Here is a 23840-nt window from a genome sequence, read left to right as displayed (position 1 = left end):
GTTCAGAATTCTTTAAAGAGGCATAAAAAAATGAAATGTCCTTCCACATCATCATTACATTTGCTTTAGCTTGAAAATTGGAAATGAAACGCTGGGTGGGTGTAGAGTTTTGGTCGGACAGTTTGTGGTAATGTCACCGTGTTCTGGTTCTCCCTGACGTTCTCTCTCTACCCCTCCTCTGTCCTCCAAGGTGGACGCGTACGGGAACATCCTGCTCACCACGCTGGAGATGAATAACGAGGTGATGCCGTCAGATGTGGGAAGTAGCGTCAGTGACTCCCGGAATTCAGTGATGTCATTCGACAGCTCCGGGGTCCAGTTCAGGAAGCCCATGGCTCCCCGGGACGGCTTCAGCCACCACTCACTGGACCGCAGCGCCATGCGCAGCAGGGCCAACTGTCGGCTACGACGGCGCTCCTCCAAGCTCAAGCTGAAAATCCCCAATCTGGCAGATGTCAGCACCATTGACAAATGGTCCCGGGTCCTTTTCCCCATCATGTTTGGATTTTTCAACCTAATCTACTGGTTGTACTATGTGAATTGATGTGCATCCCACTAGGAATCATGGGCCATATTTTGAGAGCACATTAAATTGGCTTTGATACAGTTGGAAAATATGTATACACATATACAAGTTGATACATACAGTATGTATATGCATATTTCTATATATTATATTTATATATACACGTGTGTGTGTGTAAATCTGAAGGACTTTTCTCCTGTATAAAGTATTATTAGAATGACTTGAATGTTTAAGAATAATTTCAAGCCTTTGAGTTTCCTTTTCCTTGTGAAACAAACAAACTAGCAAAGAAACGAACGAACTAACAACCATCAGATCCCTTTGGGGGATTTTGGAACTAAAGACTGCATGATATTTTTGCTAAAAAAGAAAGCGAAAGCTCTTGAGAGAAGAGATGTCTCAGAGTCTTATTGGCTTTTTATTGATACTCCGTAATCGGCGTCCTCTACTGCAGCTCATCAAATCAGGTGGCTCGTGTGTTCAGGCATCGGCTGAGTCAAGTCCCTAATATCCAGCCCCCCCCATTTCCCATGGATAACATACACGGAATTCTCCGGTTCGACTCTGTACAGCAACCTTGTTTGGATTATGTGTCGTTCCTTGGCTTTTTTTCGAGTGACGTTCTCTTTATGGGACATCAGCTCTGGTACAATGCTGGTCTGCGTTTGGGGGGCCATCAGGATGGGTTGTTAGACCACTGCGTTCCTGCTCAGAGTCAGTGCAAACTTCTCTTCATTTCTCTACTCATGTTTGTTTTTAGAGCAGTTCCTTTGGGTATTTTCATTATGGTTATACAGATGATGATTATTGTAATTATTATTTTGTCTTGAAAATACTGTGCTTTTGGGAGTGTGTCACTTAACGAGGTTCTAGTTAGTGCATTACTAGAAAAAAAGTCACAGGTATGAATTGCTCATTTTGATTGTTTGAAAAATAGACATATACTGTACATTTTGTAATTCAGTATCCTCATGGACATAGTTGGCAAATATAATTGTACTTTTTCTTTACCATCCTCCTAGTGCTTCACATGCTCTGTAGATACAGTATATATTGCCTCATATTCAGCTCTGTGTTCTGTAAGGAAGAAACGATACCTAGAATGAACGATTTGAAGTTATTCCACTATAAAAATGCGAGAAACAATATTGTGTATTAAAAAAGGGATATCGCCATTGTTTATTTGTTTGAGAGTGAAATCAACATATCAGCCCATAGTTTGACCTGTAGTTGAATGTAACACTCTATCACTGTAAAACAGTTTTCACCCCGAGAATGTTGGGCACTGATATTATAATTCCTATGAAACGTGCCTGTCTTAAAATTCAAATGGCCGTGTTCTCAAATGTACTATTTAGTAGCGGTTGTAGCGGGGAACGGGATTAGAGGAAGAAAAAGAATCAACCTATTACATCCATTAGCTCTGAAAACACTGCAGACATACCCACCCTTCAAATGGGCTCTGAGGATCACACCCCAAAGATCAGAAACATCAGCAGAATCGGGAAAAATTGTTTTTCAGTTTTTAGGGGCAAGACAAGATGTGTGATAAATATAGCCATGAACTGAATTGAGAACCAAAAAGGCCTAGAATCCCCGTGTTATTTTGGGGTTTTGCTCTTAATGTCACTACATTCCATCTGCTCAGATCCACTCACTAATGAGATGTCCACTGCAGAGTTGATGCCATGCCATTTTGATCCACACTGTACCTTTAAAGGACAACCTTGTTTTTCATTATTTGGTTCTGCCTAGAGTGAAGAGAAGAGCAAATGCATTCATACATTTAAACAGGCATTTCAATTTAAACTGGCGTTTACAGGCTATCTCTGTGTTCAAACTAGTATTGCATTGATTCAACAATGCAATGAAGCGCAGTGGATTTGAATATTCATGCTAAGGAATGTCAAATGTGGTTGTGATTGATACATGCAGAGCGTTGTTGAATCTACTGGGTTTGCATGGTTATCAAATGACATGGGGTGACAGAGGGAGGCAAAGTCGCAGGTCAGATAGAGGGTAGCCAAACAAAGAGATGGGGTCCTTTGGACGTACCAGAGGATAGGAGAGGAGAGAATGTTGAGAGCATCACAGTTACTGCCTTGCACTTTGCAGGGACCAATCTCCTCAGAACTCACTGATGGGCTCCCCTAAGTTCCAAGAGCTTCTCTCTCCAACGTCTCCTTCCCCTGGCCGGTACCAGACAGGAAGGAAACGGACCTTTAACTGGGAGCCCCGGGCCCCATGGAGGACTAGCACAGGACAGGATGCACCACGGGGCAGAGAGAGAGGAGAGACAGAAAGACGGACAGAGAGCGAGAAACAGAGATACAGAAAAGGAGAAAGATCATAGTGTGGAGCAAAGAAGAGATCTTGGATCCTGACGCTTTTTGCCCCAGTGAGTTGGATCCCACTCCAATGTTCTACCTGTAGTTGACTGTAAACGGAACTGTATCTGGGATACTGTAGCATACTGTTGTCACTGGTTACAATGTTACGCCACCAATGACGGCTCGTCTCTGCAACACATTTGAGAGAAATGAACCAGAGTTTGCACTAAGTCCAACCTGCAATGCCAGGTTATACTACAGCAGAAAATGAAGCAGTACAGTGTAGCTATTGAGACTAAAGGTTGAAAAAAAGAGTTTCTGTTTAGTCTAAAACGTAATCAGTGGATGATGCTAATCCGTAGGGGGAAGAAATACTGTATGACGTCACTTGATGTTACTCAGGAACCTGGTATCAGATTTTAAGGACCTTCCGCTTCTGCTCCCTATTGATCTATGTCAAACTAGCCTACACAATACTTCATAAACATGGCATAACTCTTGTTTTAACCATGCATCTCCTTTTGGCAAACGACCCCTGTGGTGTCACATATAAGGACTTAGGCTTGCTAGTGTCATCAGGATTTCTATGAACGGTTTTGGTATAGATTGTGTCATGGTTAAGATGGCCTTACATGGGCTTTAGCTTTCAGAGTTCATAAGTAACTATGTGCCATGTTGTATTTACTGTAAGCTATCACTCACTCAGTCACTGAGACACCAACCAGCTGATCATGTTGTCAGAGTAGCACTAGATGTCCAACCAGCTGATCATGTTGTCAGAGTAGCACTAGATGTCCAACCAGTTGATCATGTTGTCAGAGTAGCACTAGATGTCCAACCAGCTGATCATATTGTCAGAGTAGCACTAGATGTCCAACCAGCTGATCATGTTGTCAGAGTAGCACTAGATGTCCAACCAGCTGATCATGTTGTCAGAGTAGCACTAGATGTCCAACCAGTTGATCATGTTGTCAGAGTAGCACTAGATGTCCAACCAGCTGATCATGTTGTCAGAGTAGCACTAGATGTCCAACCAGCTGATCATGTGGTCAGAGTAGCACTAGATGTCCAACCAGCTGATCACATTGTCAGAGTAGCACTAGATGTCCAACCAGCTGATCATGTGGTCAGAGTAGCACTAGATGTCCAACCAGTTGATCATGTTGTCAGAATAGCACTAGATGTCCAACCAGCTGATCATATTGTCAGAGTAGCACTAGATGTCCAACCAGCTGATCATATTGTCAGAGTAGCACTAGATGTCCAACCAGCTGATCATGTTGTCAGAGTAGCACTAGATGTCCAACCAGCTGATCACATTGTCAGAGTAGCACTAGATGTCCAACCAGCTGATCATGTGGTCAGAGTAGCACTAGATGTCCAACCAGTTGATCATGTTGTCAGAGTAGCACTAGATGTCCAACCAGCTGATCATATTGTCAGAGTAGCACTAGATGTCCAATTTTCATCTGTTAGTGATCCAACATACACTACACATGTTCCCTACCTATGGTGTGTTAGGTTTGGGCTGGATGGATAAAGCCCACTGGATATTAAACGTCATGCTAGGTAACCTCCCCACCTTCAAATTGCCAGGACTTGAGCAAAATGAGATATGACTAAATAGCAAATCACCCTGGCTTACATAGCTTCGAGACGGTGGTCACAAAACATTTTGTGAAAATGTTCAATGGCAATACAATAAATTAAATGATTTAAAATGCTAAACAAGTCTTACAAAGGCATACTATACAACGCTTTGAGAAACAAGGAGAAAATACATAAAGCCATCCAACTCTAACAAACAACTTAGGGCCAGATGTACTAGCTAAGCAGTTGCACTTTGCATTTAAACTGCGTAGTGAAAATATCAAGTAAAGGTAAGAGATGGATTACAACTTTTGGCCTTTTGTTTGGAAATAATCCATTTGATCTGAATTTCACTAAGCACTAAATAGCTTATACGTGTTTTTTTTAGTTTTTCACACAATGACAGTTAATTTCATAGTATAACATACAGTGGAAAAGGATTTCATTTTTACCAGAAATAACTTATGATTGGTCTGTATGGAAACCCTTGCATGCTTGCAGTAAATATACTCATTACATTGAACTCACACCTACTCTACGTGCAAATGTAAACCACTTTCATGTCTCAAAAGCTGTGAGGAAATACCAGCTACATGTTTTTCATGTTATGATTTATTTTGGTTATGCCACATATGTTTTGTTGATACATTCATTTAGTGGAGGTAAAAATTAGTGGAGGTAAAAAAAAAAACAGCTGTTGAACTGATTTCAATGTGAATTTTCTTGCCTCTTGTGTATATGTGTAATTATATGTGAATTGTACTGTAAATATGATATCTTTCACTGAATATTTCTTAATGCATGAACAAAACAGGGCAGTACGTAATAGCAGCTAGCTTCACTGCTAATGGCATGGACAGCTTCTATGGCATTGGCATACTTCTGCAAAGAAAACCTAAAAAAAAATGTTAAGAAGAGAAGATTAAGGTTTTGTTTTGCATGACCTAAGTTTGGAAAGGTTTATTTTCGTATTTTTCTATTTCACACTGTTCATCAGCTCCATTCTCACAGCCAGGAAAGGAAGGACCCAGTGTTTACATGCTCTAGTTGCACTTGTTTTACAGCCAGCTCGACAAAACACTGTAAAACAAACTGTACATTCAATAAAACTGGAGAAAAACTGAAAAATAGGATGTACATTATATGATTCATGGTCAACATGATTAATATGTACCTCTCAATCATATTCACTTACTGTGTACCCGAAGCACATACAATTTGGAATCAATGCACCAAGTACATACTGTAGTTTTATCAGGTTTAGCTTTAGCACTAACATCAATCGCCCTTCAACTACAAAGGATGTAAAGGATGCTTACCAGTAGCATCTGAACTTAAGCCATGAGATTGCATGCTGAGTGGGTATTCCCAGCCGTTTCTCTTAAATGAGTTGCCTCTGGACTGGGGGGTTCTGGTGTGTTACTGATTATGATGATACTTGCAGGAGGCTGTGCTGAGTCCCAATTATACATCAGTATAGCTCCCTCTCAATAAGTTTTTACCAGGGAAAACACTACTTGTAAAACAAATAGCTATGGGGAAAATTCTGTAAAAAATTTAAAAAATTAATAAATTGAAAGGCCACCTGCCCATATCTATTTTAAAGATTTCAATCAGTATTTTATATTTATTTTTATTTCGATTTTTTTTCTTCGTAATTGGCTGTATTTGTTGCGTTTTGTTAAGGATTGTTATTATTACTGTTGTTTTCTCATAAAAAGGACATGTACTTACAACCTACCCTGGAAGTAAAATGTATTAATTTTTTGCACTGTAATTGTTGAGTTTACATTGGGCGCTTTATTTGATTCAGTTATCTAATGAGGTGTTTTATTTCATTTGGGGGATGAGTTGTACTCATGGAATCAACATTTGTATAGTATGAAGTTGTATTAACTTTTTTTTGTCAGTGCCAATTAATGTTATAGTGTCAATCAGCTTTTTTAGGTGTTTGAGCAAAATGTGTTTTTTACAAATACAAGGTGTTAAAGTATGTGGTATAAAAGGGTTATCATTCAAACAACGGACTTTTTACTAATAAAGGCTTATACAGTAAAGAATGACAATGTCTTTTTGTTTGCCCTTTGAGGACTAATATCTATTGTTTAATTAACATTTTTCCTGAGTTCATTTTAATGTGTTAGTCCCCAAAAGGTAAATAACATACTCTGTTGCAAAAAAAATCTATTGAAAAACGAAATAAGTTCTTTACCATTGCAATTCCAAGCTGTCGTGGGAGGTTTCACCTATTTGTTGGTGTGTTGCTTTCTCATAAGGGCTGTTGGGCTATCAGCCATGAGTACAAAAGAGAGAAAAGACAAGAGAGTGTCTTCTTGTTACAGATTTTAATTTGATTACAACCATGACGCATTAATGAGAGTATACCTCCTTTCATGCCCTATTTCCTGAATAAAGACACAAAGTGATTCCTGCTGAGAAGTGTAATGTTTGCCCCTTATTCAACTCAAGCCATAGCACTGCTTACCCCTTATCTGCATGAAGAGAGATGGATAACATAATATAGACACCTAGCACTAACTGCTCTACTATCGTTAAGATCATTTTGCTGGACCGCTCAGTCCTCTGGCTCGTATTGAGTCTGTTCCATGTTTTGGAGTATGTAGAGTGGTGAAGGTATTTGGAGAGATAGCAGAGGACAAAGAGCACGTGACCAGAGTCATCTATCTGGTCTTGTGAAGTTAGCACATTGATACTTACAGGAGTTAAAGATTATCATTCAGAAACAGTCACATTCTGTTATTGAAGAGCTTCTGTAGATCCTAGTTCCATACATGTTTTCCATGACTTTTGGTGTGGGACATGTTAGACAGATCCAGGAGCAACTCTTACCATGATGCCATGGGTAGCCAGACATCTTTGCTGTTTTCCCCCTTTTCGCTCTGTCTTTCTTTCTATGGTAAACTTTGGAAATGGCCCCAGTGGAGGGGCTGGTGGAGGAGAAGCACTCACAGGATTGGAGTGCATTGCTCTGTTAAGAAGATGGATGCAGAGCCATTGAACTAGATCGGCAAAATGTGCCCTCCATTTCCATGTTCTATTATCAGCACTCCATATAAAAACATCAAATATTGAAAGGGTGCATTAACATGGGCCAGAAATTGATGGCTGCTCCACTGAGGAAAAAGGAGCAGAAATGGTCATAAAGAAGATGATGCTTTAGCTTCATGGCTTACACTTTCTACTGCAGTGATGTATTTTGATCTGTTGTGTCACAAGCAAAGCTAACCCTTACCCTGCACTGGCTGGGGTTTAGTGGTAAAATCAGATTTTTTACAAAAGATTATGTAAAAAAACAGTTAACTGCCAAAATAAAGGAAACACGACTAAATGATGGATAAAAAGTATTTTGAAAGCAGGTTCTTCCATACAAATGTGGTTCCTGAGTTAATTAAGCAATTAATATCCCATCATGCTTAGGGTCATGTATAAAGATGCCCAGTTGCCCATTATTTTGGCTACCATGGCTAGAAGAAGAGATCTCAGTGACTTTGAAAGAGGGGTTCTCAAAGGAGCATGGGAGGTTTAAAGGGGTTTGTGTGTCTCAGTCACCAGATCTCAACCAATTGAACACGTAAGGGAGATTCTGGAGCCGCTCCTGAGACAGCGTTTTCCGTCACCATCAACAAAACGCCAAATTAGGGGAATTTTCTTGGAAGAATGGTGTCACATCCCCCCCAATAGAGTTCCAGACACTTTAGAATCTATTCCAAGGTGCATTTAAGATGTTCTGGCAGCTCATGGTGGCCCAACGCCCTATTAAGTCACTATGTTGGTGTTTCCTTTATTTTGTCAGTTACCTGTACATAGCTGTAAACGTGATGATGATATCAAGACAATGGATTCAAAACTGTGGTCATCATAAGCCTGACATCACCATGCCATCTTATGCGATGAATGGAGTTGTTTAGTTCAAACACAGATTTTGACAATGTAAAGCGCAAGGCAGTAGTTGTCACAATTGTGCTTGATAAAAGCCACTGAGCATCATCTACTCAAATATCTCATGGAGACAGATATTTGGTGTTGTTTGAGTTGATTTTTAAATAGACTTGGCAAACTGCTTGAGGAAATGAAATGTCTTGTTAGAGGCCAGACTTCCAAAGGACTCCTTATGATTCTCTGGAAGGTGCTTCAGTAGTGGGAGAGAAAATGACTACTTCATATCAGCAGTCACATCCCCAACTCCTCATTATTGATAACACACATTGGTAAGTGATGGTCTTTTAAAATAAAAACAAATTAAAGATCAAAATGTTACTCGTAGAAACCTTTATTTCTTACTGGTGACTGATGACTTTATGAATACGCGTCTTTGTTGCTTTTACCTTTAGAGAAACCATGTTCTGACTGGCCGTGGTGTCTCTCGAAGGGAGAGGTCACTTCACTCTGGGATGTCCATCCATTTTGAGATGTTTTGCTTTTGGAGCTCCTGTTTTGGGGTTGAGCAGAAAGAGTGGAGAAATGAGGGGGAGTGGAGACGGAATGCGTCTAATAAAATATTAAGACCCAGCTCCTTTATCCAATACAATGTGACCATCGCTGCACTGCTGGATCTATGTCTTTCTCTATCTATATCCCTAGCTCTCTCTCTCTCTCTCTCTCTCTCTCTCTCTCTCTCTCTCTCTCTCTCTCTCTCTCTCTCTCTCTCTCTCTCTCTCTCTCTCTATGTCTCTCTCTCTCTCTATGTCTCTCTCTCTCTCTCTCTCTATCTCTCTCTCTCTCTCTCTCTCTCTCTCTCTATCTCTCTCTCTCTCTCTCTCTCTCTCTCTCTCTCTCTCTCTCTCTCTATGTCTCTCTCTCTCTCTATGTCTCTATATCTACCTCATTTTATCTTCCTTGTTTATTCAGCACGTACAAAGAAACCTCTACAAATGTCTACCAAATACACTTGGAATGGCAGAGATGGAAAAAAGACAAGAAAGGCTGACTGTCTCTGTTTAGGCTTCTCTTATTTTATCTTGCTTCAAACAAAATGACTACAACAGTTCCAGTAGAACAATATTGCATCCCTGCAGTTGACGGCAATGCAGGAGAATGGTTCATTGGCATTGCATTTGCCTTTGAATAACGAATCCTGAATGTTTATTTTTAACAATCTAGTGAGAGTTTTTACATGGTTGTTTGTTGTCACATATGTGAATTTGCAATGTGTCCCCTCCCTATTTTGTGTTGATGGTATTTTCAGCGGCTGTGGGGACTGTGTGAAGTCATGCTACATGTCTGGCCTGTTTTCCCCAGGCTGCTGGGAAGATGGGACGAGGGGCAAGGAGTGAGCCATGTTGAGGACAGAGAGGAGGTCTTCTCTCTGTTGTCATCGCACGCCTCAAACTCCCCTCACCTCCATCTCCCAAATGGCCTTCCCTCCCACTCATCAGTCGGCAGCCAACACTGCTCTCTGTTGGCAGAGGATCTAACTACACCACTGCTAAATCACATCTCTTATGAACCACTCTGGCTGAACAACAACAGCAGCCAAAACCAACGTCTTTGTTACCTAATCGAATCTAATATGAGATGATTATATGTAATTACAGGCAGACCTGCACACTGTGTTCTCCAGGCTAATATTCTCATCAAAGCACAGTAAGAGTGAAGCCCTTCGGCTCTCTGCGTTTGAGGGAGCTAGCATAGTTTATCATATCACTAAACATTGACACTTACTTGATTGGGATCATTTTAAGAGACCATAAAAATCAATGAGTGCAAGAGAGAGGTTTAAAATATGAGAGCCACGTTGGAATTTAAGACCATGTCACGACTCCTGGAAGAGTTACAAAGGCCTCTTTTTATAGCGTGATTAATGGACAGAGAGAGAGAGAGGACAGGTCACAAGCGGAGTTTTAATAGATAGTTTTATTAAACTAGGTAAATATGCTGCATCAATCAGACAGGGCCTCCTTTTTTGGGAGGCAGGACCAGCGTGCAGTGGTCCTCCTCAGGATCTACATGGGCTGATACCGCTAATATTGACATCTTCACAACCAGGGTCAGCATGACAGGACGACTGCTACTATCGCTCTGACCGGTCACCATGTCATAAATATGACCACAGTCGTTCTCTGCATCCATCACTGATTGGGCAAGGCGCCAAGCTCTTTCCAGGATTCGGTGACTGCTTGGTCCACTTCTCTGCACTACAGTGAAGAAAAAGAGATGTGAGTACCTGTGAGGAATTCAGAGGGGTCTTTGAAACATTTCCTCTTCTTCATCAGACTCGTCGCGGTGTCTTTTGATGGATGCCCTGTCGATCACTTATACCCAGGCACAAAGGTGTAGGATAGTACATGCCATAGGAGAGGTTCTGGATGCTCTGGATGGGCTGGGAGTCCTCTGGCTGGGACGCCCCAGCAGTCTCAGTCTTTATCTCCAGGTCACCCTGTCCTTGTCCATACCCATCGCTGGAAGAGACGACTTGGGTCTCATGAATGATAAACTCCTGTTCAAAACAGTTAACGATGTGTCATTTCTGAACAGAATTCCAAATGGAGTATTCATGATTAATCTAGGCCTTAATGTAATGTAAAATATTAAACTACTGTGTAATGTCAAACTTCAAACTACTGTGAGACCCCCTTTAGGCTTTCCTGTAATACAAATGTTGATACACTGTAGTTGTCATTTCAAATCCGGATATAAAAATGTATTTAACGTCTTATCCATCGCCAAACGTTGTTGGGAGACTTTTCGGTTCATTTTTTGTTTACATTTCTCAAAAAGGCAGACTGATAAGGTTTTCCAATGTGCTTCAAATATCAGAAGTTGTCTTTCTGAATGCTGAGGAAAACTTTGGAAAGGTCTAGAGCATTTCCATGGCAAAGATGACTAGAGCACAGTGACAAACCATAGATGCGGTAAAGGAGTCAATGGAACGCAGAGGTTCCATTGACCAGATTGGCGCACATTCAACAAATCTAACAAAGTGGATATTCATCAAATCCGTCATGATTTATGTATTGTAACAGGCCCACAATGTGGTTACTTAAGCTCGATTTGGATACATTTGGCTGAAGTCCCTTTTCAGGTTTAGAAGAAGTGACTACTAAATGCTAACTCCCATTTGTATAAGCTGGTAGCATAGCAACCATACATAAATCGATGGTGGTAGTCAAAGTCGTTTTTAACTGTAATGCAGTTGATTGGTGACAATGACATGAATATGTACTGGGGTTGACATCCATACAAGTATTATACTCCGATTTTTACCTCAACTTAGTGAGAAATACACATTTAAACAATAGCCTAAATGTAGGCTAATTTTGCTGGGGGGCAATGAGGAGACTGAGGATCTTTCCACCACAGCCCATTCCCCCAACACGTTTCCATGGCAATTCCATTGTTTTGGTCGAGTTCGATTGACCTCTTTACCGCATCTATGGCCAATGTAAATTACTTGCATGTTGGATTTTTGGATACTCTCAGGGTCAATTGGAATCATGACCATGTCCTGAAGAAAAAAAAGAACTACAACAACCAAAGAGAGAAGTCAGACAACAGATAATGTTGGGAAGGATGTTGTTCTGAGTTCTTTGATTTAATTGGTGACAAAATGTTATTGTAATTGTTGGGCATTAAAACGTAACTTCCAACAATAACATTGTCTTCATTCCTCACTCTTATATGTCACATTCAGTGCAAAGCACCCACCCAGTATGGTTGCTGTGGATGCATACTTGAGTTTCAGTTTGCATAAACTAGATGAGCTAGCAGGGCCACACCAGTAAGGCCCTAGAGATTTCAATGATTAACCTGTATGTTTTCTTTCTCTTTTGTGTGTGTGTTTAGTCATGCCGTTTGATAAGGTTTTATTCACAATGGCCACATTTCATTTTCATAAACCCAGCAGAACTATAACATGGACATGCTTTGCTCTGACATTTCTGGTGCTGTTTCAGATGATCCTTTTCATACATCCTAATGATGGTCATGGTATGACACCTTGGCAGACGTACAGTACCAGTCAAAAGTTTGGACACACCTACTCATTCAAGGATTTTTCTTTGTTTTTACTATTTTCTACATTGTAGTGAAGACATCAAAACACATATGGAATCACGTAGTAACCAAAAAAGTATTAAACAAATGAAAATGTATTTTAGATTTTAGATTCTTCAAAGTAGCCACCTTTTGCCTCAATGACAGTTTTGCAAACTCGCGGCACTCTCTCAACCAGCTTCACGAGGAATGCTTTTCCAACAGTCTTGAAGGAGTTCCCACATATGCTGAGAACTTGTTGGCTGCTTTTCCTTCACTCTGCGGTCCAACTCATCCCAAACCATCTCAAATCAAATCAAATCAAATTGTCTTTGTCACATGTGCCGAATACAACAGGTGTACCTTACAGTGAAATGCTTACTTACAAGCCCTTAACCAACAATGCGGTTTTAAGAAAAATAAGTGGTAAGTAAAACAATTGATAAGTAAAAAATAGAAAATAAAAGTGACAAATAATTTAACAGCAGCAGTAAAATAACAATGGCGAGGCTATATACAGGGGGTACCGGTACAGAGTCAACGTGCGGGGGCACCGGTTAGTCAGCGTAAAAGAGGGGGGGGGGGGGGCAATGCAAATAGTCTGGGTAGCCATTTGATTAGCTGTTAAAGGATAGGGGGCAGCATTTTCCCGTTTGGATGAAAAGCATACCCAAATTCAACTGCCAGCTACTCATCTCCAGAAGATAAGATATGCATATTATTAGTAGATTTGGATAGCAAACACTCTGAAGTTTCTAAAACTGTTTGAATCATGTCTGTGAGTAAAACAGAACTTATTTAGCAGGCGAAACCCTGAGGACAAACCATTCAGATTTTTTTTTTTTAGGTCATTCTCTTTTCAATAGATTTTCATTGGGAATCTAGATTTCTAATTGACCTTCTTGCAGTTCCTACCACTTCCACTGAATGTCAACAGTCTTTAGAAATTGGTTTAGGTTTTTCCTTTGTGTAATGAAGAAGTAAGGCCATCTTGAACGAGGGTCTACTGTTAGTTAGAGGCGTGTGACCTGAAAGCTAGCTACAGTTTGTTTTAATCCTGTATTGAACACAGATCATCCCATCTTCAATTTTATTGATTATTTACGTAAAAAAATACCTAATGTTGTATTACAAAAGTAGTTTGAAATGTTTTGGCAAAGTTTACAGGTAACTTTTGAGATATTTTGTAGGTCACGTTTCACAAGTTGGAACCGGTGTTTTTCTGGATCAAACGCGCAAAATAAATGGACATTTTGGATATATATCGACGGAAATAATCCAACAAAAGGACCATTTGTGTTGTTTATGGGACATATTGGAATGCCAACAACAGATGCTCGTCAAAGGCATGAATTATATTTTTATTTCTGCGTTTGTGTTGCGCCTGCAGGGTTGAAATATGCTTCTCTCTCTCTCTCAAATCAAATCAAATCTAATTTTATTTGTCACATACACATGGTTAGCAGATGTTAATGCGAGTGTAGCGAAATGCTTGTGCTTCTAGTTCCGACAATGCAGTAATAACCAACGAGTAATCTAACCTAACAATTCCACAACTACTACCTTATACACACAAGTGTAAAGGGATAAAGAATATGTACATAAAGATATATGAATGAGTCATGGTACAGAACGGCATAGGCAAGATGAAGTAGATGGTATTGAGTACAGTATATACATATGAGATGAGTAATGTAAGGTATGTAAACATACAAGAAAGTGTTTACTAACATTAAAGTAAGTGTTTACTATGGTGCTAACTCAGATAATAGCATTGTTTGCTTTCGCCGAAAAGCCTATTTGAATTCTGACATGTTGGCTGGATTCACAACCAGTGTAGCTTTAATTTGGTATCTTTCATGTGTAATTTAATGAAAGTTAGATTTATAAAGTAATTTTTTTGAATTTGGTGTTCTGCATTTTCTCTGGCTTTTGGCCAAGTGAGACAGTAGCGTCCCGCCTAAACTCAGATTTTTGGATATAAATATGAACTTTACCGAACAAAACATACATGTATTGTGTAACATGAAGTCATTTGAGTGTCATCTAATGAAGATCATCAAAGGTTAGTGATTAATTTTATCTCTATTTCTGCTTTTTGTTGCTCCTCTCTTTGGCTGGAAAAATGGTTGTGTTTTTCTGTGGTTATGTACTGACCTAACATAATCGCAAGGTGTGCTTTCACCATAAATCTTTTTTGAAATCAGATATGTTAGCTGGAATCACAACAAGTGTAGATTTAATTTGGTGTATTTCATGTGTGATTTCATGAAAGTTAGATTTTTATAGTAATTTATTTGAATTTGGCGCTCTGCATTTTTACTTGCTTTTGGCCAAGTGGGACGTTAGCGTCCCACATATCCCAAAGAAGTTAAGAAGCCTTTTGGACCTAGAATAGGGTGGCTGGAGTCTTTGACAATTTTTCGGACCTTCCTCTGACACCTCCTGATATAGAGGTCCTGGATGGCAGGAAGCTTTGGCCCCATTGATGTACTGGGCCATACGTACTACCCTCTGTAGTGTCTTGCAGTCAGAGGCTGAGCAGTTGCCATACAAGGTAGTGATGCAACCAGTCAGCCAACCAGCCAGCCTACCTTTATCACCTGGGGGCGGCCCGTCAAGAAATCCAGAATCCAGTTGCAGAGGGAGGTGTTCACCCCGCTATCATCCAGAAGGCGTGGTCAGTACAGGTGCATCAAAGCAGGGACCGAGAGACTGAAAAACGACTTCTATCTCAAGGCCATCAGACTGTTAAACAGCCACCACTAACATTGAGTGGCTGCTGCCAACATACTGACTCAACTCCAGCTCACTTTAATAATGGAAATTGATAGGAATTGATCAAAAATGTATCACTAGCCACTTTAAACAACACCACTTAATATAATGTATATATATATATACTGTACTCTATATCATCGACTGCATCTTGCCATCTTTATGTAATACATGTATCACTAGCCACTTTAAACTATGCCACTTTTATGTTTACATACCCTACATTACTCATCTCATATGTATATACTGTACTCGATACCATCTACTGCATCTTGCCTATGCCGTTCTGTACCATCACTTGTTCATATATCTTTATGTACATATTCTTTATCCCTTTACACTTGTGTGTATAAGGTAGTAGTTGTGGAATTGTTAGGTTAGATTACTCGTTGGTTATTACTGCATTGTCGGAACTAGAAGCACAAGCATTTCACTACACTCGCATTAACATCTGCTAACCATGTGTATAAGACAAACACAATTTGATTTGATTTGAATAGTTTGCAAGCCCTGCCACATCCGACGAGCGTCAGAGCCGGTGTAGCACAATTCAATCATAGTCCTGTATTGATGCTTTGCATGTTTGATGGTTCGTCGGAGGGCATAGCGGGATTTCTTATAAGCTTCCGGGTTAGAGTCCCACTCCTTGAAGCGGCAGCTCTACACTTTAGCTCAGTGTTGATGTTGCCTGTAATCCATATGGTCACTGTGGGGACGACTTCATCGATGCACTTATTGATGAAGCCAGTGACTGGTGTGATGTACTCCTCAATGACATCGGAAGAATGCCGGAACATATTCCATTCTGTGCTATCAAAACAGTCCTGTAGCTTAGCATCTGCTTCGTTTGACCACTTCTAATTGACCAAGTTACTGGTGCTTCCTGCTTTAATTTTTGCTTGTAAGCAGGAATCAGGAGGATAGAGTTATGGTCAGATTTGCCAAATGGAGGGTGAGGTAGAGCTTTGTATGCATCTCTGTGTGGAGTAAATGTGGTCCAGTGCTTTATTCCCTCTGGTTGCACATTTAACATGCTAGTAGAAATTAGGTCAAACGGATTTAAGTTTCCCTGCATTAAAGTCCCTGGCCACTAGGAGCACCGCCTCTGGATGAGTGTTTTCCTGTTTGCTTACGGCCGTATACAGCTCATTGAGTGTGGTCTTAGTGCCAACATTGGTTTGTGGTGGTAAATAGAGAGCTACGAAGAATATAGATGAAAACTCTCTTGGTAAATAGTGTGGTCTACAGCTTATCATGAGATTCTCGACCTCAGGCAAGCAAAACCTTGAGATTTCCTTAGATTTCGTGCAGAAGCTGTTGTTTACAAATACACATAGACCGCCACCCCTTGTCTTATAGCACAATTGGTTACGGGACCGTAAACTGTCAGCAATCTCCTCCAGGGCCATTATTATCAATTTGATTGAGGTCTGATGATTATAGAGGCCAGGTCATCTGATGCAGCACTCCATCATTCTCCTTGGTCAAATAGCCCTTACACAGCCCGGAGGTGTGTTTTGGGTCATTGTCCTGTTGAAAAACAAATGATAGTCCCACTAAACGCAAACCAGATGGGATGGCATATCGCTGCAGAATGCTGTGGTAGCCATGCTGGTTAAGTGTGCCTTGAATTAGAAATAAATCACAAACAGTGTCACCAGCAAAGCACCCCCACACCATCCCATTTACTCCTCCATGCTTCACGGTGGGAACCACACATGAGGAGATCATCCGTTCACCTACTTTGCGTCTCACAAAGACATGGCGGTTGGAAGCAAAAATCGCAAATTTGGAGTCATCAGACGAAAGGACAGATTTCCACCGGTCTAATGTCCATTGCTCATGTTTCTTGACCCAAGCAAGTCTCTTCTTATTATTGGTGTCCTTTAGTAGTGGTTTCTTTGCAGCAATTCGACCATGAAGGCCTGATTCACTCAGTCTCCTCTGAACAGTTGATGTTGAGATGTGTCTCTTACTTGAACTCTGTGAAGCAGTTATTTGGGCTGCAATTTCTGAGGCTGGTAACTCTAGTGAACTTATCCTCTGCAGCAGAGGAAACTCTGGGTCTTCCTTTCCTTTCTGAGGCTGGTAACTCTAATGAACTTATACTCTGCAGCAGAGGAAACTCTGGGTCTTCCTTTCAATTCTGAGGCTGGTAACTCTAATGAACTTATCCTCTGCAGCAGAGGTAACTCTGGGTCTTCCTTTCCTTTCTGAGGCTGGTAACTGTAATGAACTTAACCTCTGCAGCAGAGGTAACTCTGGGTCTTCGTTTCATGTGGCGGTCCTCATGAGAGCCAGTTTCATCATAGGGCTTGATGGTTTTTGCAACTGCACTTGAAGAAACTTTCAAAGTTCTTTACATTTTTTGCATTGACTGACCTTCATGTCTTAAAGTAATGATGGACTGTCATTTCTCTTTGCTTATTTGAGTTGTTTTTACCATAATATGGACTTGGTCTTTTACCAAATAGGGCTATCTTCTGTATACCACACGTAGCTTGTCACAACACAACTGATTGGCTCAAACACATTAAGAAGGAAAGAAATTCCACAAATTAACAAGGCACACCTGTTAATCGAAATGCATTGCAGGTTACTACCTCACGAAGCTGAGAGTGTGCCAAGAGTGTGTAAAGCTGTCATCAAGCAAAGGGTGGCTACTTTGAAGAATCTCAAATATAAGATATGTTTTGATTTGTTTAACACTTTTTTGGTTACCACGTGATTCCGTATGTGTTATTTCATAGTTTTGATGTCTTCACTATTATTCTACAATGTAGAAGTAGTAAAAATAAAGAAAAACCCTTGAATGGGTAGGTGTGTCCAAATTTTTGATGGGTACTGTATATGAGCTCTGTGCCCAATGACTTGATTGCCTCCCACTCCCCTTCCTCAACACCACCTCCATTCTCCACATCTCCCTCTACATCCCCCTTCCCTGTTTTCCCTCTGACAGTTTAGTCACTGCTGATCAACATTTCCACATCATTCATTTCTTATGTCACTTTATTGTAATTATGCACAATTAATTATACGTGATTCATTGTCCCCCCTACTGCCGTGTCGATCACTTAGCACGAGCAGAGTGACACAGGCAAAACTGGCTTTTATAACTCAGCGGCAGTGCCAGGGAGTGAACTCCCCAAAGATAAGCAGAGTATTGTAGTGCTCTGGCTCACACTTCCTCGGGGCAGGTGATAAAGTCCAAGTAGAGATTACATTACATTAATTCCTTTTTCAGAAGCCCTGACCCAGAATGAATTACAAGGTACATTTGGAGCATAGAAGAGGGAGAGATGAGCATCAGCCCAAATACTAAATAATGAATTACTGGAACAGTTACTGTCAATACATAGTGGGCCACTGGAATAAGGTTAACAGACAGAATCAAAAAGGTATAGTGTACAACTGATGGTGTAAAGTGCAAAAACATATATTAAATTGTGTTATATATTCTTTAGCACAGACATCATGGCCTGCCTGTAAGTCTAAACACTGAAGTATGAACAAATAATAATAATTTGGAAATGCAAATCCGCATTTTGAAAGATAACAGTCAGAGTGTTCCCGCCCAGTCTAGGTGATATGGAAAACATGGCTGTGCAAACATCCCCATGATACCTACAGGCACAAAATCAGCCTGACCACTACTACAGTGTCACCACGGGCTAATACAGTACACTCTGCCTGGCCGTTGCCCATTACTCCTTAGTTGATAGGTAAGGACTGAGTAAGGTGAGGGCTTTTCAGGTACTGCTACGATAACACTCTCGACTGGCTTATTGAACGACACATGAACATTTCCTTTAAAATGTCACCTACACTGAGAATGGCGCTGCTGTTCAGCATGATGGGTGAGTAACTATATGTTCCTGTATTATACTTTTTAAAAACAGTAATGAAGGATTGTGTAACTACTGTATATATCTTGGCCTTACACATTGGAGTGTGACATATTTGAGATTAAAGGATCGTGTTCAAGCAGAGGAAAATACTCATAAAAGTTTTTTTAAAGTTTAGTTTTTTAACATTCTTCTTTTTTTCTAGGATGTGGGCATTTAATCACAGTGACGGTTCCCGAGAAATTTGTGAACGTGACAAATGGTGAAAGTGCTCTTCTCCAGTGCACGTTTGTTACCACCGTTCAGAACACGAGCGACATCATCATCCAGTGGAGTTTTGATGCCCAAACCTCCATTGGGCCACAGCAGGTATGTAGGCTGACGTTACTACGTCTTATATTGCCACATGGTCACACTCCCTCTGTGTCCTCAATTTCACCTGGACCATTTTACACACCTAGTGCGCCAAAGGATATTGTTCAGTTCATGGACAAGAGTGCTAAAGGCAATGTTATCGTGCTTACAGGGATTTACAAAGAAGTCTGAATTTGAAAATGTGTGATCGAACTGCTTTCAGGTATACATGGAAGTTCAGGAGAGTCATTGCAGTCGATGGGCATGCTGTTGGATAGCAGGAGGTCCCACAAGGATCGATGATTTGATTTGTTTTATTATTACAGTGTCATGCATCTTCTGGATGCCCACATGGGCATATAAGACATTGTATTTTCTGTAGCAAAATAAAATCATTATGTCTGTATGTGCACACATACATAAACAGTATATAAACATACGTTTATACAGCAGTGAAAAACTATTGAGAGAACAAAACAAAAACATTTCAAATATACAACTGATCTTGTCTTCCAAGCTGGAGATACAATTTGAAACCAGGAATACTTCTTTCCTAAATAACCATTCAAGTTTTTCTAATTCAGAACAGTTCCTGTTATATTTTCAATATTTTATCAAACAGTATAGCTCTCAAATCATCATATAAAGTACAATAAAATAAAAAGTGCAATTCATTCTGGACCTCCCCTAAATCACAAACAGTACATCGTCGCTCTTGATTGCTGTGCTTCAGTATTTTCAGAAAAGCCAAGGCAGGTACTATTCAATATGGTGGTTGCTCTTGAGCGCCCATTTTGTGACACACCTTGGAACGACAAAAAAAAGCACAGTCACCAGAGCACAAGTGGCTCCCTGCCCTCTTACCAGAGGCAGTGTTACAGTAGAGCAAAACCTCAGACATCAGAATTCTCACGTCACACAGTCACTAACACTTGAGGTTGCTCCAACTTTTCTGCCATTGTTACTTTCGTCGTTTGAATGAGGAGACCAAGGTGCAGCGTGGTAGGCAAACATCTTACTTTCGTTTAAATGAACACCGAAAAACAACACAATACACAACGAACGTAAAGTTCTGCATGCTACACAGCAACTATACAAAATCAAGATCCCACAAACTAAGGTGGGAAAAAGGCTGCCTAAGTATGATCCCCAATCAGAGACATCAATAGACAGCTGCTTCTGATTGGGAACCATACCAGGCCAAACAAAGAAATAGGAAAAGATTGCCCACCCTAGTCACACCCTGACCTAACCAAAATAGAGAATTGAAAGGATCTCTAAGGTCAGGGCGTGACAGACATATTGTAACTTTCTTCTGTAGAATGAGTAAGGTCTCTGAAATATCAGCACAAAGTCTGTTCGTTGTCCAGTGGTTGTTTTTCTGTAAGCTATAAGACATTCTTGCTGTTACTTTCTAGGTGTATTACTCTCAGTCAGGAGAGGACGTTATTTCTAAACCGTATGAAGGCAGGTTGAAGGCTCCCACCTATCCAACTACTAGCAATGCCTCAATAACAATAAGCAACATGCAAGTGTCAGATGCAGGGGCCTACACCTGCGAAGTCCACAACTTCCCTGATGTCAATGGGAAGACTGAGGCCACTATCATTGTCAACGTTCTTGGTAAGTTCTGTTTTTACATTTGGTCAAATGCTTTGAAATTAGTCATGGTTTACTTCATAAATGAATACAATGATGTCACATTTAATAAATTGAATAGTAACGTAAATCTTCTTCCTATTTCAGTGTCACCACAACACGCGAGCAGATCTATGAAATAGTTACACTGTTTTTCCTAGTCTGAGTTTGGTGATCGTTGAATTACGTGCCTTCTGTGATTCCACTCATCCACAGATTTACCAGGGCCAACCTTGCAGGCCTCAGTGTCCACAGTAGTTTCCATGGGAACTGGAGCAGACTAGTATCTTCATTGTCAGTGTCAGAAATTAGAACAGGAACACAGGAGTACAAGACCGCCTTCCGACATGTCTTGTACTCCTCAGGAATAGACTGGAGAGACACATGACTATTTTAGATGAAATTAATGATTCCCAGTTCGATAAAGCAGAGAGGTTGTAGTGAAGCAATATGGTGAAGGTAATACACGGTATTCAGTCCTACCATGGAAATGGTCTTGGCCTTTTATTTTTCATGCTGTGTTTACATACACATTTGATTGTACCAATGGCTGCTCATCTTACAAATATATCATTGTCTTAATTGGTCATGTCTGTTGTATAAATTCTTCATTTTAGTCACCGTAAACCCTGCCAGTATCATTGTGCACAGTACAATGCCACCTTTGTCACCATTGCAAAGCATAAGAGACACTCAGGGCGATGACATCGTCTTTACTAGACTGCTCATGTATGAAGTATCACTGTAACGACTCGTATCAAGCCCTGGCATTCAGTGTTCTGCATTCCAGCGTCAACGGTACCTAGTACTAGACCAAATCCTGAGTGTTAAAAACCCCAAGTAGGACCAGCGTGCTGGCCTACAGTTGAATTTGTAGTTCTGCTGTAGTTCTGCTGTAGTTCTGCTGTGTATAGTGTATAATGTACAGATTCATCATTGATCGCTCATGAACTGCCCTTTTCTACCTGTACTTATTGCATATGTTCTTTGTCTATGTTTCATAATATTTTTATCTATGAATAGAGTCGCAACCAAAATGTCCCCATGGGAATAATAAAGTCATTATTTTAAATAGCTAGCTACTGGTCCAGGGCAAAGTGTTGACTATTATGTCTAACTTGGCCATACCCTTTGGGCACTTTCTCTGATTGCCGGTAGTTGGATCAACTGGGTCCAGCTTGCAGCATATTACGTAAGCTTAACTCTTGCTCTCTCTCTCTCTATTACATGGTCTGTAAGAGAGGCCATCTGTGCCTTTCTGTGCTGTCCATGGTGATGTGGAGTCTGGTCACCTGGTTACCCTCACCTGCCACAGTGAGCGGGGAAGCCCCACCCCCACCTATACCTGGATCAGAGTGGATCAGGACAAGACCAAGACACCTGTAATGGGGAACACTGGTGGGTTGCCATACTGTTCCTCTGTAACACACATTCCCCACCACTCTGTTGTTCTCTGATTCATTAGAATGCTTTTGCTAGACTTGTGTTCTTTCTCTTTCTTTTCAGATCCGAAAATAGGATCCTTGTATTTCAGAAACATATCCCAGTTTGAGTTTGGAGAGTATTGTTGCAGTGCCTCTAACGCTGTAGGATCTGCTACTTGCACTGTGGAGCTCAACCATGGTATGGGTAATATATATGTATGCTGTTGTTTTTACTTTTATTGAATGTGGCTATATAATCTTTAAACACACTGCTGTAATTCATCTCACCAATATCCCACCATTAACAGAGTTAAGAGACGGGGCCATTGCTGGTGCAGTCATTGGAGCACTTCTTGGAGCTGTCCTTATTATCCTTATTATCTGGTACATGACACACTCCATGAAGAAGCAGAAATACAAGGCTTCAAAGTCAACAAAGATGCAGTGAGTGATTATGATTTGTGCTGCACTTTTCACGCATTCACAATAATACAATTAAAATGTGTGGTGCAGTGTTTTACCTACAGTTTCCCTTTCCCCCGCCAGAGCCATCCCTAAGAGTTCGGCCACAGTGGCATATGAAGGCGTCCCTACCAGGGGGAGTGGCCATCAAGCCTATGTGACCTCCGGAGGGGTTCCCATGGCAACAAACAGCCACGTCCATTCTGACGCTGACGGAGAGAAGGCCGAAGCTTAGGAGAGGCCTGACACACGTCTGGGGTGACCTCACTACTCTGAAAAACAATACTCCACTGGAGTTTGTGTTTTTGTATGATGTTTTTTTTTTATTCACAATTTAAGTAATGGTTCATGTTTGTTTTATGTGATATAAGGAATTCCAATTGTCTTGATTTCACACACCCAAAAAAATGCTAATCACTCTACACCCTGATTAATGTGGTAATCCACCCCTTCCCTGACAAAATGTTTATTCCCATTTCATATTCATTGTGACAATCTAACCAATAAAACACAAATGTAATTTTGCATAACTGAGACAAGCGTTTCATTACTAATGTTGATATACACATGGTCTGGAATGACATGGGGTAAATCCTGAGGAGAGCTCTAATATGTTTGGTCTGAAATGACTGTGATGACTCCCTGTGGCCTTTCCAGGCAACCTGAGGAGAGCAACATGAGAGTAGCACAGCCAATCAGAGGTGGCCTCTACCACTTGACCTTAACACCTTGCTGCTGTCTCCAAGAAATACATTTCTAAGAATGAGCCCATGGAGAAAAAGAATGGTATAAAAGATTAGAATAGAGCTCTGTGTTAATGTTCTGTTAATCCTTCACCTTTTTCATTATCAGGAGAGGGAGAGAGCTGTGTGAGTACAGAGTCCATCTCATCCCACAGTCA

At 40.7% G+C, this 23840-nt stretch overlaps 2 protein-coding genes across 2 annotated transcripts in view; both read left to right on the top strand.

The window, feature by feature from the left end:
- Nucleotides 1-6885, top strand: part of LOC129868872 (gamma-aminobutyric acid receptor subunit beta-4-like) — a 75734-nt gene extending 68849 nt beyond the window's left edge. The window contains exon 10 of the mRNA XM_055943195.1: nt 191-6885. Coding sequence (XP_055799170.1) covers nt 191-544 — 354 coding nt within the window. The 3' untranslated portion in view covers nt 545-6885. The remainder of the gene's footprint in view (nt 1-190) is intronic.
- A 12145-nt stretch (nt 6886-19030) lies between these two features.
- LOC129868876 (V-set and immunoglobulin domain-containing protein 1-like) lies at nt 19031-23427 on the top strand. Its single transcript, XM_055943199.1, has 7 exons — nt 19031-19073; nt 19267-19430; nt 20834-21038; nt 22293-22451; nt 22560-22676; nt 22786-22921; nt 23024-23427. The coding sequence occupies exons 1-7, from the start codon at nt 19031-19033 to the stop codon at nt 23172-23174; spliced, it is 975 nt and encodes a 324-aa protein (XP_055799174.1). The 3' UTR covers nt 23175-23427.
- Nucleotides 23428-23840: the final 413 nt, after the last annotated feature.

This window comes from Salvelinus fontinalis, chromosome 13 (genome assembly GCF_029448725.1).
Source record: "Salvelinus fontinalis isolate EN_2023a chromosome 13, ASM2944872v1, whole genome shotgun sequence".
NCBI lineage: Eukaryota > Metazoa > Chordata > Actinopteri > Salmoniformes > Salmonidae > Salvelinus > Salvelinus fontinalis.
Note: the sequence above shows the minus strand (reverse complement) of the source record. Positions and strands in the feature narration are given on the sequence as shown.